The 16,353-nt window shown below is 50.1% G+C and overlaps 1 protein-coding gene across 1 annotated transcript in view; it reads left to right on the forward strand.

The window, feature by feature from the left end:
• Positions 1-9,797, forward strand: part of VPS53 (VPS53 subunit of GARP complex) — a 42,740-nt gene extending 32,943 nt beyond the window's left edge. The window contains exons 19-22 of the mRNA XM_082201733.1: positions 2,340-2,409; positions 3,139-3,276; positions 6,992-7,096; positions 8,241-9,797. Coding sequence (XP_082057859.1) covers positions 2,340-2,409; positions 3,139-3,276; positions 6,992-7,096; positions 8,241-8,411 — 484 coding nt within the window. The 3' untranslated portion in view covers positions 8,412-9,797. The remainder of the gene's footprint in view (positions 1-2,339; positions 2,410-3,138; positions 3,277-6,991; positions 7,097-8,240) is intronic.
• Positions 9,798-16,353: the final 6,556 nt, after the last annotated feature.

Here is a 16,353-nt window from a genome sequence, read left to right on the forward strand (position 1 = left end):
CTGTCCTTCCAGTGAGCACTCAGGGCTGATTTCCTTCAGAATTGAGAGGTTGGATCTTCTTGCAGTCCATGGGACTCTCAAGAGTCTCCTCCAGCACCAGAATTCAGTACCCAAACAGTACCCCAGTCCAAGAGTGTTCAGCAGTCTCCGCTTTTGCGGCTGGAGTCAGTCCGGACCCCACCTTCAGGTGGAAAATGCCTGCAAGACAGGGAGCAGATCTTCCAGGACTCGCAGCATAAATGGGCTTGGTGGCATCAGATGGTTAAGTTTCAGGAAGCAGAGAGGAACCAGTTCTCCAAAAGGAGAGAAGTAGAAAGGGGGGTCCTCCAATCCATGGATTTATTCGGGAAATAAAAGTCAGAGGCCCCGCAATTTTTCCTTGCCTTGTGAGAAGGCAGCCATTATCGTTCCTCCTCAGCCTCTGATACAGCTAAGGTAGACTTCTTTGGAGCAGAGATGTTCCATTCAGTTGCTGTCTGGCTCTGTGTGTTTCTCTGAAGCTTTCCCCCCTTCAAACCCCTCTTTTCATGTTGTTTTTGTCGAGAAATACGTGGGCGGATCTCTCAGACTGGTTTGCACCAACATTTTGGGGCTCTCTGTGTCCCTTTCCCCCTCTCTGGGAGCGTTTAGTTTCACCTTCAGGGGCCTTCTCCTGATAAATCATCAGATGTTGGCGGGCTTTCTAAAGTGCTGCCTCTGCGAAAAATTTACGGCGCTTCAGGCTCCAACAGAAACTGTGCCTGAGGTTTTTATAGTATCGCTTAGCGGGGCGATAAATCCATTTATAGATTAAATACACAGACTTCTGCCATTTTTGCCGGGCAGGCTTTTATTAGCTTGGCTCTGCTTGCCTGGCTCTTTTTAATTTCAATTTTTTTTAAAAAAAGACTTCGTTGATTAGCCCACATCATGGAGGGAAACTTTGCCCGACTCTTGCATCTGGAACGAGTTTGGATGGAGAGGGGAAGGGAACGTTACTTTAAGTATTGCTGCGTTTGTGGAAGCCTGCGAGGGTGTCTCCTTCGCCCCAGCGGCTGTGGGCTGAAAGGCCTAGAGATCAGCTTCTTGGGAACTGAACGCTCCCCTCCAGCCACTTTTATTCCATTTTAAAAGCTGCTAGACCCCATGGCTGCAGGACTTTGCTTTAAAATGTGCAGGCAATGCCTGGGTGGAATCTCAAGGTGCCTCTGGAACATAGGTACCGTATTTTTCGTTCTATAAGACGCACCAGACCATAAGACGCACCTAGTTTTTGGAGGAGGAAAACAAGAAAAAAAATATTCTGAATCTCATAAGCCAGAACAGCAAGAGGGATCGCTGCGCAGTGAAAGCAGCAATCCCTCTTGCTGTTCTGGCTTCTGGGATAGCTGCACAGCCTGCATTCGCTCCATAAGACACACACACATTTCCCCTTACTTTTTAGGAGGGAAAAAGTGAGTCTTATAGAGCAAAAAATACGGTAGCTGCCTTGAAACCAGGTCAGACCATTGGCATCCATTGAGCTCAGCTCTGTCTACACTGGTTGGCAGCAGCAGTTCTTCAGGGTTTCAGGCAGTGAGTATTTCCCAGCCTTATCTGAAGATACTGGGGATCGAAGCTGGGACCTCCTGCATGTGGAAAAAACAGAAGAGCCTGGGTCAAAGGGGGACTATCTAGCCTAGCGTCCTTTTCCCACAGTGGCGCCCCAGATGCCCTGATGGGAGTTCCATAATTTAGATCTGTGCTGTGTGAAGATGGACTTTATTTTATCTCCCCAAAATCTCCCAATAGTCAGCTTCACTGCATGTCCGCAAGTTAAGTGAGGAGAAAAACTTTTCTCTGCACATAATTTTATAAGATTCCATCATGTTGCCTCTTGTCTGCCATTCTCGGCAGTGGCGCCCGCCCTGTGGAACGCCCTCCCTTCAGATGTCAAAGAATTCAACAACTACCTGGCTTTTAGAAGACATCTGAAGGCAGCCCTGGTTAGGGAAGCTTTTAATGTGGGATGTTTTGTCGTGTTTTTAATATTCTGTTGGGAGCCGCCCAGAACGGCTGGGGAAACCCGGCCAGATGGGTGGGGTATAAATAATAAATTATTATTATATTATTATTTCTCCCAAATGCGGCAACCTTTCCTCAGAGGGGAGTCGCTCCATCCCCCTTGATATTTTTTGTTTGTTTCATTTACATTTTTGTTGTTTAAAAAAAGACTGTTTCTTCCCCCTTCCTTTTCTCTGTTTGTTAAATTGTTAAAAAGGAGGCGAGGGGAAATTACTCTTGTGTTTTTTTATTTTATTTAAGTGGGGGAGGGAGGATAAAATGTGGAGTGTGTGATTTCTTCGATTCTTTCCCCGCAGCTCCTTCATCCCCAAATTTATCAACCACCTCTTCAAGTGCAAGCCGATCAGCATGGTGGGGGCAGAACAGGTGAGAGTCGAGGACTGAAAGGGATCAGGTGAGGCAAGGGCCTGCAGGCGGAGCAGTGTGGAGAAGGGAGAACATTGCGTTTTGAATTTTGAAGTATTTTTAAAATATAAATATTGCATTGGGGCTAACGTACCACAGTTTGGAAGTAAATCCCATGTTGGCTGCAGAATGTATTTCTGAATGGCATTTTCCTTCATCCAGCAAAAAGAAGCCCGAGCAGAGGCAACCCAGCTGAGCTGCCATTGTAAATCTTGGGCAAGAGGCCGAGAGGAAACTGGAAGCTTCCATTTCCGCTCTTAAATAAACCACAGTTCCTAGTGATTTCTGAACTCGGGGAACTGTGGTTTGTTTAAACTTGAGTGAGTTTTATTGCCTGGGTTTGCCTGGGCTTAAGCAAGCCGAGGTTCCCTGTGTTTCTATTTCTTAGCATATGCCAGAAGAAGAATGTTTTAGTGCAGGGTAGCCAGTGTGATCTCTTCCAAACGTTGCCGACCTGCAACTTCCATCATCTCTGAGCACTGGCTGTTCTGGTTGGGGGTGATGGGACTTGGTGTGGTCCTAAATATCCAGAGGGAAGACTGATTTCGGGTGTCAGAAAGCACTAGGATTTCATTCCCCGCCCTCTGGAATAGCCACATCTCGTGCGTGGAGCTTTCCCACTGGGCAACATGAGTCGGGGGGCTCCTTTGACCGACTGAAGCTTAACCCCCACCTTTAAATCTGATGCAGCTGCTTTTGGACACTCATTCTCTGAAGATGGTTCTTCTGGACCTGCCGTCTATCGGGTCCCAGGTGGTGAGGAAGGCCCCTGCCAGCTACACCAAGATTGTGGTGAAAGGCATGACCCGTGCCGAAATGATTCTCAAGGTAACTTCGGGGCTCTTTCTATCTATATCTATATCTATATCTATATCTATATCTATATCTATATCTATATCTATCTATCTATCTATCATCTATCATCTCTTTCTTTCTTTCTTTCTTTCTTTCTTTCTTTCTTTCTTTCTTTCTTTCCATATCTATATCTATCTATCTATCATCTATCTATCTATCTATATCTTTCTTTCTTTCTTTCTTTCTTTCTTTCTTTCTTTCTTTCTTTCTCTTAACTGACTCCCGGCTGCCCTTCTGCAAAACTCTCCTGTCTCCTGTCCCACGCACACACCGTCAACTGTCAGCCGTTTAGTTGCCTACTGGAAGCGGCGGCATTGTCACGGGAGCCTTGCACGTGGTCTCACAGTTAGCTCTTTCTTATCAAAAGATGGAGTTAGCTCTTTATTATCAAAAACGGAGTCGCCACAGACTTGGTTGAGTGCCAGACCTAATGAGCAGAGCATCTCATTCCCAGTGGTGTCCCTCCAGGAAAATCAGTGGCTGAAAGTCCTCGTCTCCTCACAGCTATCGAAGTTCCTTCCTCTCCAGGGCGTTTTCCAAGCAATTGGAGACTGTGCCTTTGTGCAGCCAACCTCTCCTTCGCCCTTTCATGCCTCTTCTGGTTCTGGGAGACAGGGCAGGAGAGGATGACACCTGTGACTCTTCACCAGCCTGACTCAGCTCTGCTTTTTTGGCCTCCATCCTCCCTCTCTCTTGCTTCCAGCTCTGCTTCTTGACTTCTCTCTGCACCGACTCTCCCAGCTCACTAAGCCCTGTTACCTCTTCCCAGTCTGCTCCCTCTTCCCCTCATCGACGCCCCACCACCAATCCCCGGTTTCTGAGCCATCGTCCCTTGGAGAGGTTCCCCGACTGGTCCCTCTCACCATTTCTCTGTGTCCAACCAGTTCGTGACAGGCTCCTCAGTGGTCAACTTTGCCTGCTCAATCTCTGAGAGCATCACCAGGTTTAAAAAGGGACTGGGTGGCCAGTGACCTTTCTCTCCCTGAAGAGCTACCGCCAGATGAGTACGCGGTCTTGAGCTTAAATGGACAACAATTCTGTGTCCAGGGCAGCTGTCTACCAGCTCCACCTACTATGCAGGCTAAGACCCTACCTGCCCGCGAACTGTCTTGCCAGAGTGGTGCATGCTCTAGTTATCTCCCGCTTGGACTACTGCAACGCGCTCTACGTGGGGCTACCTTTGAAGGGGACCCGGAAACTGCAGTTAATCCAGAATGCGGCAGCTAGACTGGTGACTGGGAGTGGCCGCCGGGACCACATGACACCAGTTCTGAGAGATCTGCATTGACTCCCAGTATGTTTCCGAGCACGATTCAAAGCGTTGGTGCTGACCTTTAAAGCCTTAAACAGCCTCGGTCCAGTATACCTGAAGGAGCGTCTCCACCCCCATCGTTCAGCCCAGACACTGAGATCCAGCTCCGAGGGCCTTCTGGCGGTTCCCTCATTGCGAGAAGTGAGGCTACAGGGAACCAGACAGAGGGCCTTCTCGGTGGTGGCACCCGCCCTGTGGAACACCCTTCCTTCAGATGTGAAGGAAATAAGCAGCTATCTTCTCTTTAAAAGACATCTGAAGGCAGCCCTGTTCAGGGAAGTTTTTAATATTTAACACTGTACTGCTTTTATCACTTGATTGGGAGCCGCCCAGAGTGGCTGGGGAAACTCAGCCAGATGGGCGGGGTATAAATAATAAATTATTATTATTATTATTATTAACAAGCCCATACGTTGCAACCAATGATGGTAACTCAGAGTTAGAAGACCTGCTTTCCATGAAGTAGGTCCTAACTTTGATTCACGGCATCCCCAGTGGAAAGAGGCAGCGGGTGTAGGCAGGACTTTGCCCAGAGAGCGACTGCCAGTCAGAGCAGGCACTACTGGCCTAGGTGGAGAAATGGCACTGCCTGTTCTGAGACAGAACGCTGGAATGTCAGTGGCTTTTAATAAGTAAATATCGTAGCCTGCCGGCCTCAGATTCTTGGTGTGTGTGTCATTTTTTTTTTGGGGGGGGGGAAATGTGTCTCATTGACACCTCCCAAACTGAGGCCTCTCCATGCCTGGCCCCGAATGCTGGTGGTTTGGTGAATCATCTCTCCTTTGCTTCTGTGGGCCTTGCCTTCCCACACCTCGTAGTAGCCGTGATATAGACATATAAGGCAAAACAAAACCCCACCAGCCTTACTCTGCTTTCTTCTGTGGATTCTCTTCCCCGCTCCCTCGAGCCGTCAGCTTTTCTGCACAGACGCAGTGGCTGGTTGCTTGGCTTTCGTAGATAACCACAAGAACTTCCCACAAGACTATTATAGATCTCTCTCTCTCTCTCTCTCTCTCTCTCTCTCTCATTCCCCGAATGCTGTCCCAGGGCTATGGAGGGGAGGTTTGGGCTCCCCTCGGGGTGGCATTCCTCCGGCGTTCCCGATGAGATCATCGCAGAGGGTTGCCAGCAGTTGCTTGTGGGGCTGCGATTCTGTCAGGGTGGGGGTGGCCTTGCCACTAGAAGCATCCATTTGCTCCGAGCAGCACGGGCTTCTTGGATCGTTTATTGCATTTATATCCCACCCTGCGCCTCATTTAATCCCCATTCAGTATGGCGGGATGATGGCGGGAAGGAATTAAACGGCTTTGGCCCTATATGCCTGACCCCCATTGTCCAGCCCGGACACTGAGGTCCACCTCCAAGGGCCTTCTGGTGGTTCCCTCCCTGCAAGAAACGAAGGGACTGGGAACCAGGCAGAGGGCCTTCTTGGTGGTGGCACCTGCCCTGTGGGCGCCTTTGAAAAAGGACTGGACCAATCCACAGAAGGGGGGAGGGCTCTTGAGCTTGGGTCCTGCTTATGGGCTTCACACTGGCACCTGGTTGGCCGCCGTGAGCCCAGGATGCTGGATTAGATTGGCCACCAGCCTGATCCAGCACAGCTCTTCTTAAGTTCCTAGGATAGGTTCTTGGTGGCTACTAGTCGTCAGGACTGTGTGCTGCCTCTCTCTGAATGCCAGTCTCTGGAAAATGCTTCGCACGGCAACATTTTGATGCCTTACTTTCTTTGCCTTCCTTTAATGCGTTGACGTCCCTTGACTTGCTGTGGGTTTTTGTGGTCTGTAGTTGCTGTGGTCATGATAACTTTCTTGTGGGATCCTCTTTAGAACAGCCTCTAAGTCATCCTTTCGGTCCCCAGATGTTGTTGAACTACAACTCCCATCACCCCTAGCTAGCAAGGCCAGAGCTCAGGGATGATGGGCGTTGTAGTCCAACAACATCTGGGGAGACCCACAGGTTGAGAACTGCTGCAAATGAACAGGCGGGAGGGCTGGTGTTAGCACGGTGGCTAGAGCGCTGGGCTAGAACCCGCGAGACCCGAGTTCGAATCTCCCCCTCAGCCATGAAGCTCTCTCAGTGGGGGCTTCTCTCAGCCAAGCCCGCTCCGCAGGGTGGTTGTGAGGACAAAATGGAGGAGAGGGAGAGAGCTGAGCCTGACGCTTTGAGGAAGAGACGCGAACGTGATAAATAACAATGAAATAAACCCCCACTGGTGGCTTGTGTGTCACCTCTATGGGATTCCTCAAGGTTTTAAGGGGGATATCACAGCCCAGCTGGAGGTGGCCGTCCCGATCAGGCAGAAGGGCCTTTCCTCAGCCGCCCTCTGCCCGGATGACCCTCCCTTCTGACGGTTTTGCTCTCCGCCTCTCCCTGCAGGTCGTGATGGCCCCCCATGAGCCGCCCGTGGTGTTTGTGGACAACTACATCAAACTCCTTGCCGACTGCAGCACCGACACCTTCCAGAAGATTCTGGACATGAAGGTGAGGGGAGCCCTGTGGGCTCCGCCAACGCTGGTGGCCTCCGCCCCCAATTCCAGGGTTTTGAGGCTGGCACTGCAGCTTCCCTGCGGCTCCTGTTCATTTAGAGTTGGAAGGGACCCCAGAGGGTCATTTAGTCTAGCGCGCTGCAATGCAGGAATTTCAGGTCACACAGGAGACCCTCCCGATGGGCACTCTGGTGGGAAGGGGGCACGTTGACGCTCTCTCGGGCTGATTTATTTCTGAGTTGATTCGTGTGGCGTTTGCCCTCCTATGTTTGTGACATCATACTGGGTTCATAGGAAAAAGGGTTAACTAATTGTAAAATGACTAACCAATGGCAACCCAGGGGGCAGAGTTATCAGTGTGTAAGATTTAAGCACAGAGGTTTTTAGTGAGTTAGAGTTGTTGAGAAGACAGTCTGGAGTTAGGAGAGACAGAGTAGAGAGGTCTGTGGGTTGGGCTAGTCTGGTGTGAGAGAGGGAGAGAATTAGTTAAGAGGAGTCAGTCAAACAGCTGAGATCATCAGTCAGAAGGTATTAGGAAAGTAAAGGTAAAGGGACCCCTGACCATTAGGTCCAGTCGTGACCGACTCTGGGGTTGCGGCGCTCATCTCGCTTTATTGGCCGAGGGAGCAGGCGTACAGCTTCCGGGTTGTGTGGCCAGCATGACTAAGCCGCTTCTGGCGAACCAGAGCAGCGCACGGAAACGCCGTTTACCTTCCCTGCCGGACTGGTACCTATTTATCTACTTGCACTTTGATGTGCTTTTGAACTGCTAGGTGGGCAGGAGCAGGGACCGAGCAACGGGAGCTCACCCCGTCGTGGGGATTTGAACCGCTGACCTTCTGATCGGCAAGTCCTAGGCTCTGTGGTTTAACCCACAGCGCCACCTTCTAAAGTTAAAATACTGGCAGGAATATTATCTGAGAAACCATAAACTTGTTAATGTTTGTAAAATAAACTTGTTTTATTTGGTTCACTTTTAACAACTGACTGGACTCTGTGTTTTACCAGAGAGTAACGGGTTGGTGGCAGCGGGGAAGCGAGCACAGTGGTGGCACAGGGATCAATAGACCATTAAACGTCTGGGGACCCTGTGTGATTGCCACGATTCACCTACACGTGTCATTTTCCTCGCCCCACAGGGTCTGAAGAGGAGTGAGCAGAGCAGCATGCTGGACTTGTTCCGCCAGAGGCTCCCGGCTCCTCCCTCCGGAGGCGACAACACCGCCTCCATCTCCCTGGCGGCCCCTACGCCCGAGCAGGAATCCTCGCGCATCCGGAAGCTGGAGAAACTCATCAAGAAGAGGCTCTAGGGGGCTGCTGCTTCATCTTCTTCCCCTCCACGCCCTGCTCTCTCTTTCTCCAAGATGAGCCGTGCCAGTTCTGGAGCCCCCCTTGACATGGCTTCTTACTCGTGCTGCTGAGAATGAGCCTCCCCTTCGCCCGCTCCTGGTACTCCAGATTCAAATTCCTCGTCGCTCGCTTTTGGAAGATCCTTGGCGCTAAGACTGTACCATCCGGAAGAGTCACACCAGGGGGCTTTTCGGCTATCCTGTACCACTTCAGACTCCAGCAAGGAACGTCTCCTGAGCCACCTTCAAAAATATAAAGAAATCGCCCCACATATTTCACTTTTTCGTTGTCGCATGCTTGCTTCGCTTGTTTGTATAGGGCGGGGGATATTCAGACATGCAGTTCCGCCCCGCAGTCTGAAATGGTGCAGGCCAGCAAGTCCTCAACATGGGAGTCTCCTAATGGGATCAGTTCTGCGTTTTCCCCTCCATAGGAATCCCCTGAGCTTCTCCACCTGAGCTGCTTCATCTCCCTGCCATTGCCTTCCCTGTGTTCACTTCCATACAGTCCCCGCAGCACAGCAGTCCTCAGTGAGGCTGAGTGCTGCTTTGTCCTCTGCGTGGGAATGGCTGTGATGGTCCTGCAAATGAATGTGCTTTTAATGTAAGAAGCCAGGTGCAGGGAATGTTGATGGTCCTGGAACCCGCAGGATATGACAGGTCCCTATTCACTCCCAACCCACCCCCAATTGACTTTCCTGCAGGGTCCCTTTAGTTGTGGCTCCTAAAAACACCCTGGCAGCTTGGTTTCGAAACAATATTTTGCATTGCTTTCCGGAGGCGGGGCTGAGCTAAGGCCTAGGGGCCGCTAGCTGCTGACCCTCCTTGACTGGAGTCGGCTGCCGCCCTGCTGCTTGACTCGGTTGGCCCTTTGTCCCATTTGGCTTCTTCGAGGCGTGCGTGGTGTTGACTCTCACTACGGATCCGCTTGCGAAAGGAAGCCTAATCAAGGCGGGCGTGGCTTCTCCCTCCCAGGCTATAGGGATGTCCTTGCGTTAAGGGCAAACAAAACCCGGGCCATAAATTCCAAAGGTGATAAAGATCAGGAAGCTGAAAAAATATTCATAGCTGGGTTTGTCCACCCAACCCTGCCTTTGCAGCTATGTAGACAAAAGGTTGACTGTTAAAATGGAGGTATACTTTTTGCTGTTGCCAGTTTTCGCCACTTTGGCGTGAAGATTTAAAAAAACTTTTATTTTTTATCATCTTGATTTGAAACTACCCTCTTTCCTTATTTATCAGGTGATTTTGGATGGTTAGATTCCCTTTCAGTTGTATATTTTCTGTTCTGTATAGCTCTCCTTTAAGTTGTACATTTTCTGGTAATAAAGAGGATTCGTTCTGTGAGGTTTTTCTTTTTCTTTTTGTTAAGTTCTGCCTTCCTGTCAGATTTTTTTTCCTTTTGCTGTTTCTTGCAGAGTGAAGTTTAAGTGAAGTAAATGGGCAGCCTCTTTTCATGTCGTCGTCTGTGTTTGTACATGTTTTCAGTGATATCTATTAAAGTCGGAACCGTTTTTGCCCAAGGGAGTGTGTGAGCAAGCCCAGAACTCATTAAACACACTTTACTCTTACTCCCCGCACCCCAACGGTTTAATTTTAGAGGAGCCAGTTCCTTTGATTTGAGCATGAATTGCTTCTTTGGCCAGGACTCGTGCAAGGACTTATGGGCAAGCTCCAGAACAGTCATTCAGGCAGAGACACAATGGATATCCTCCTTGGAGGGGCAGCTAGGTCTCCCGCATCCCTGTCTTGGTGGAACTGCCTTGCCTTGAACAGATGCTGATTGGACTGAGCTCTAAGGGCAGAATAGTGCCTCATACAGAGATGCGGTGGGCAGGCTCCTCAGACAGGGAGCTTTTCTGCATCTCTCTATTGGAAAGAACTGAATGATCTAGTCACATGCAATCTTTAGTTGTGGTAGAATTAAGGTAAAGGTAAAGGGACCCCTGACCATCAGGTCCAGTCGTGGCCGACTCTGGGGTTGCAGCGCTCATCTCGCTTTATTGGCCGAGGGAGCCGGAGTACAGCTTCTGGGTCATGTGGCCAGCATGACTAAGCTGCTTCTGGTGAACCAGAGCAGCGCACGGAAACGCCATTTACCTTCCCGCCAGAGTGGTACCTATTTATCTACTTGCACTTTGATGTGCTTTCGAACTGCTAGGTGGGCAGGAGCAGGGACTGAGCAACGGGAGCTCACCCCGTCGTGGGGATTCGAACCACCGACATTCTGATCAGTAAGTCCTAGGCTCTGTGGTTTAACCCACAGCGCCACCCGCTTGCCACTAAAAGGAGCCCAATAAGAAAGAAACAAGGCTGAGGCACTGGATTCATGCAGAGAGGCAGCAGACATTTCCTCTGTGAAATAATTCTTTGACACTCGTGGGAGCCTTTACATTTATCTCTTGTGCTTTTACATTTATCTCTTGTGCCTGAAAGCCTGGAGAGCCCCTGCCAGTCAGTGCAGGTAGTACTGAGCTAGAGGGACTGATAGGTCTGACTCTTCATAAGGCAGTTTCTTGTTTAAATCTGCTCTTTATTTCGAACCATGAGGACTAGAATCTTAGTTTGTTTTTTAGGGAATGGGCTGTATATAATGCAGCACCCTACGATCTACCATTTGGGAATTCCCAGTCTCGCCAGCAAGGAACGGTGGAAGCTGGATCTCGTGCACACATGATTTTAAAAATACAGCTTTATTTCACTATGTTTTATATTTATAACTTTAAAAAAAAATATGCTTGTAACCACTCCACAAAGTTGCACGTCTCTCGGTGGGGGTCTCTGCGTGTGGCGTTTGCCAGGCTTTGTCCCTTGTTTCTAACAAGCGGGAGTTCCCTCTTTCGCCCTCTAAACTTTTGCAGGAGTGACCTTTTCGCGGACAGAGTTGGTATTCAGAGCCAGGGAGAATTCTCTGCTCCAAAGCCTCCAGAAGGAGCGAATTGGGCGGGGGGAGTTTCATAACCCCTTCTCTTCCATCCCAATGGCTTTGCCTTTCTCGAGTTTGACCAGGAGGGCCCCTCGTAACAAGGACACACTTCTGTGCCCAGGGAACGCGGTGTGCTTTTCTGGTCCCTCTTTGCTTTTAACCTCCGAGACGAAGGAGTCAGTAAAGGGTGCCCTACAAAGGGACTTCTGCATGTTTGCTTGGCAGTAGATCTCACTGTGTTTGATGCAGATTCCTCCCTAGTAAAATCTGGTTTTTGGGAGGGGTTGGGATTGCAGTGTAAGCCATATTTAAAGTGGTACTGGACCAGTTCACAGAAGAAGAGAGATGTCGGAGGATATCAGTCCGGCCATCTAAATTATTATTCATTGTTGGCATTCTTGTGTGTGTTTTTATTATTATTTTGCACATTTGTACCCCACTGTTCAGCCAGAAAGGTTCCCAGCGTGGCTAACGTGCAATTGAAACAAGACAATCCTTTCCCAGAGGCTTGCAAACACGTCACACAAGGGAAATGTCCCATCTGCTTCTATACTGGTGCACACCTGCTTAAATATCTCAAATATGAAACACCCCTGGACCTAAGAAACTTTGTGTGTGCTTCTGGCATTTGTGAGAGGCGTCAATAAAAAGCAACCCTTTAAAAGAAAGGAAAATGAAGGGTTTCAATAGGTAATTGACCCAGTTAATCCCGGTTAGTAAGGCACACTGTTTATAAAACATCACTGTTGTGGAAACAGCTGCAGCTGAAATGCAACTTCTGCCTCGAGTGCTGGGCCTCCGAAGTGCTTAGGGCTTCATCCGTGCCCAGAGAGTGCCTCTGAATACTTTTGCTGAGCTTGATGCCCCCAAGTGAACCCCAGCTGTGCCAGCACAGCTGGGATGGAGAGAGTTAAAAGAGTTTCCCGTTTAGGTGAGGTGGAGAGAAGCCTTCCCAGGGCTGTTGGTGGAATATGGCATGTGTGTGTGAGACACATGCTCCCTCAGAGGTGGTTGGCCTGCCGTGTCGTTCTGCCCTGTTCTTTACAGCTACATACAATTTGCATTAATTCCTGGGCGGGGAAAAGCCCAACTGTGAGTAAAATGGGGAACAGCATTTGCAAACCAGCGGTGCCAAACGTTTCATGGAAAGGGCAGTGTGACATTCCAGTTCATCGAAGAGGTCTGGCTAACGTGCGCTGTGGACCTTACTCTGGTTCAATTCTTTACCCGCTGTGGGGTTTGAGAGACCTGCAACAAAATGTTGCAGTGTGGAGTGCTTAGTGGCATGTGTGAGCGCGAAAACTTTTAAAAACATAATAAATATGTTTTAAGTATCAAGTGACATAAGAAAAGGGGGAAAACAAGAAGCAATAAATATCCTATGTGGCTAAATCAGCATAAATAAACCACCACCTTACATTTTCAGGTGTCAAATACAAAACAGTCTCTAAATAATAGCTTTCAAATGCCTGGTGGGAAAAGAGCTTCCCGTTTAGGTGAGGTGGAGAGAAGCCTTCCCAGGGCAGGTCTGCTGCACTTTGAGAATCTCACGGAGGAAATCCCTCTCCGCCTCATCTGCCTCTTGAAACCCTGCTCCAATTGGCACCAATTTCCCCAGGATCTGGTTTCGACAGAGACCAGCAGCCAGGATGAGGCTGCGGCCTTCCTTCAGGAAGCCCTTGGCCCCGGGACGTGCATAGCTCGAAGCCACAGACGCCGGTGGCGGCTGGCTCCCTCCTGCGCCTCGTTCCAGGAGGGCCATGAAGGAATTTGTCTGAAAGGGGCTTTGGGCTTGCACTCGAGCGAGCGCCGTGGCCGCCGGGCCCAGACGTTGGCCGTTTGTTTGCTTTGGCCCCCAGGTCTGCTTTGAGCTCCCCCGCCGCCCCCAGGAGTCCTTCCCCGGCGATGACGCAGAGATCTAGGAGGCTTCCAAAGGTTGTTCTGCCCACACTTGTATATATTGTTGGGGGTGGCGAGTCCACAGCTCATCTGGGATGCAGCCGAGTGTCGCTGCAGGCCTCTGGGTTCGAGGCACGCATGCCATCCCATAAACGGAGGCTGGCTCATGACGACAAATGGGGCTATGCCTCACTGACCCACATGCAGCTGCAAACACTGGGCTGTTTCTTCTGGCTCCCTCCACTGCCGTCGAATGCATCCCCTCCAACAGTTCTCTGATGGAAATAGGGACGTCCTAAGGAAAAGTGTGGGACGCGGGTCGCGCTGTGGGTTAAACCACAGACTTGCTGATCAGAAGGTAGCCGGTTCGAATCCCTGCGACGGGGTGAGCTCCTGTTGCTCGGTCCCTGCTCCTGCCAACCTAGCAGTTCAAAAGCACTTCAAAGTTCAAGTAGATAAATAGGTACCTCTCCAGCGGGAAGGTAAATGGCATTTCCGAGCGCTGCTCTGGTTCGCCAGAAGCGGCTCAGTCCTGCTGGTCACATGACCCAGAAGCTGTACGCCGGCTCCCTTGGCCAATAAAGCAAGATGAGCGCCGGAACCCCAGAGTCGGCCACGACTGGACCTAATGGTCAGGGATCCCTTTACCTTTTAAGGAAAAGTGTTCAGAACCCAGGATGGCTTCTGTAAATCCAGGACTGTCCCTGGAAAATAGGGACACTTAGAGGGTCTGTGAATGCGATGTTAGTCGTGATGTATATGTCGTCCTGTACTTCCTTGAGAAATATTGCTCCATTGCTTTTCTCTTCCATCTCAGCTGCTGTCTGATTTGAAAACAGGAGCTGCTGTTAAGCCGAGGTGTGTTCACCTGGGCACGTGCAGATGCCAGCTTCCCTGGAGTTTTGGAGGAGGGTCAACGTAAGGGCCCTGCCAGATCAGGCCAGGGGCCTATTTGGTCCAGCGTCCGGTTCTTGCGGTGGCCTACCAGATGCCCATTATGGGAAGCCAGCAAACCACATCTGAGAGCAATAGCATGCTCCCCTTCGGTGGATGACAGCCAGTCGCTCCCTCCTGGCCTAACCCACCTCGCAGGGCTGTTGTGAGGAGAACGAGAAAGGGCCAGGAACCATGCACACGCCACCTTGAGCTCCTCGGAGGGAAAGGTGGGGTAGAAATAAATGCAACATCGGTGCAGCAAAGCACTTGGAGTCTCCTTCCAGCTCTCCTTCCAAGCCACAAATAGTCCATGAGAGACCAAATGTGGCTTTCAGTGAGCAGGGGTAAAGGGTGCAGGAGAAAATGGATGCATGCCTAAAAAAAGCACACTCTGTTTTGTGCTTGGTGGGGACACACCTCTGCTTTTTATCACCCCAGGAATGGCTCAGCTATTAATATAGCCATCACACTGCGCAGAAGGACACACCTTTATTGACTAGAGAACATTGGCGACAGAGAGCGAAAGAAGGAGTCAAAGTCATATTGATTGTTGGTGTCACTGCATAATCTTTTAATGGAAGCTGTAACAATTTGTTTAGGGTGCGGGGAGATTCCTTCCTTTGGTGGAATATGGCATGTGTGTGTGAGACATCCACTAGGGATACCTGCCTCTGAAGTGTAGTTTGGGGCTGCGTTGGCAAAAGCCTCCCTCCTCCATATCTACAAATAGCTCTCCTCAGGGAAACTGGATCAAGGCCGAAAGGGGGGCCTTTTCTTCTGAGTTCACGGAAACCTCGATGAATCCACATCAGGTTTTTTTGTATATATATATCAAAAAAATAAAAATAAAAGTGTGGTTTGACCTTTTAAAAACGCCTTTTCCATACTGATCTGCTGAGTCGCAGGTTCTGTGATTCACCGAAAAAGTGCGAATTCCCAGTGGCTCCCAGGCGGCTGGCTTGCGAAGGCCTGGTTTTGATTTGGGTTATTTATGCTCGCAGACGGAGGTGGGAGTGGAAAGAGGGGAGCCTTTCTCAAGGTCTTAAAAAAAAAAAAGTTTCAGAGCAAGCAGAGAGGAAGGGGGAGAGTTGAAGGAGGGATAATAACATTGCAGTGTGGGCTCAAGGGCAGTGGAACTGCAAAGAGTACTAAGTCAGTTCCCCTGTCCATCTAGCTCAGTATTGTCTGCAATGACTGGCAGCAGCTATCCAAAGAGGCGTCTTTTTCAGCTGTGCCTGGGATCAAACACAGGACCTTTTGCATGCAAGCAGGTGCTCTGCCACTGAACTACGGCCCTTCCCCTAAAATAAGACTCCAGTCCTCACGATTCTGAATTACGAGGGCTGATTTAAAGAGGAACATAGGAAGCTGCCTGGTCCATCGAGCCCAGTGACTGGCAGCACCTCTGCAGGACGGCAGGCAGTGTTCGCATATCACGGAATTGCCAGTGCTCAGAGGAGGCTACCTGTTGCATCTCTGCAAGAGTTGCTGCTCTGCCGATCTGTCTTTACTTTTGCACCATCTCTGCATTTGATGTGATTACCTAATTCAAGTGATACAGGGAAGCCACAGAAAGAGAGACTCAGGAGATGTTGCCTATTGCATCTCTGCGGGAGTCATTGCCTCTTTCCAGTCAACCTCTCTTTCAAGGTAAAGGTAAAGGGACCCCTGACCATTAGGTCCAGTCGTGGCCGACTCTGGGGTTGCGGTGCTCATCTCGCTTTATTGGCCGAGGGAGCCGGCGTACAGCTTCCGGGTCATGTGGCCAGCAGGACTAAGCCGCTTCTGGCGAACCAGAGCAGTGCACGGAAACGCCGTTTACCTTCCCGCCGGAGCTGTACCTATTTATCTACTTGCACTTTGACATGCTTTTGAACTGCTAGGTTGGCAGGAGCAGGGACCAAGCAAGGGGAGCTCACCCCAGCGCGGGGATTCGAACCACTGACCTTTTGATCGGCAAGTCCTAGGCTCTGTGATTTAACCCACACAAATTGGCCATATCTCAGCATCCAGGTGTGCTGCGTTCGTCCAGCTGCTGTGGAAATATTTGGGGAGGCTGTCTCTGCTGCGGGATTTCCATCAGAAAGCCCCTCAAAATCACTGCTACCCTCCAGGAGCTACAATTCTCAAGACTGTAGTTTA

The sequence above is a fragment of the Podarcis vaucheri genome, assembly GCF_965113315.1.
Source record: "Podarcis vaucheri genome assembly, chromosome: 15".
Taxonomy (NCBI): Eukaryota; Metazoa; Chordata; class Lepidosauria; order Squamata; family Lacertidae; genus Podarcis; species Podarcis vaucheri.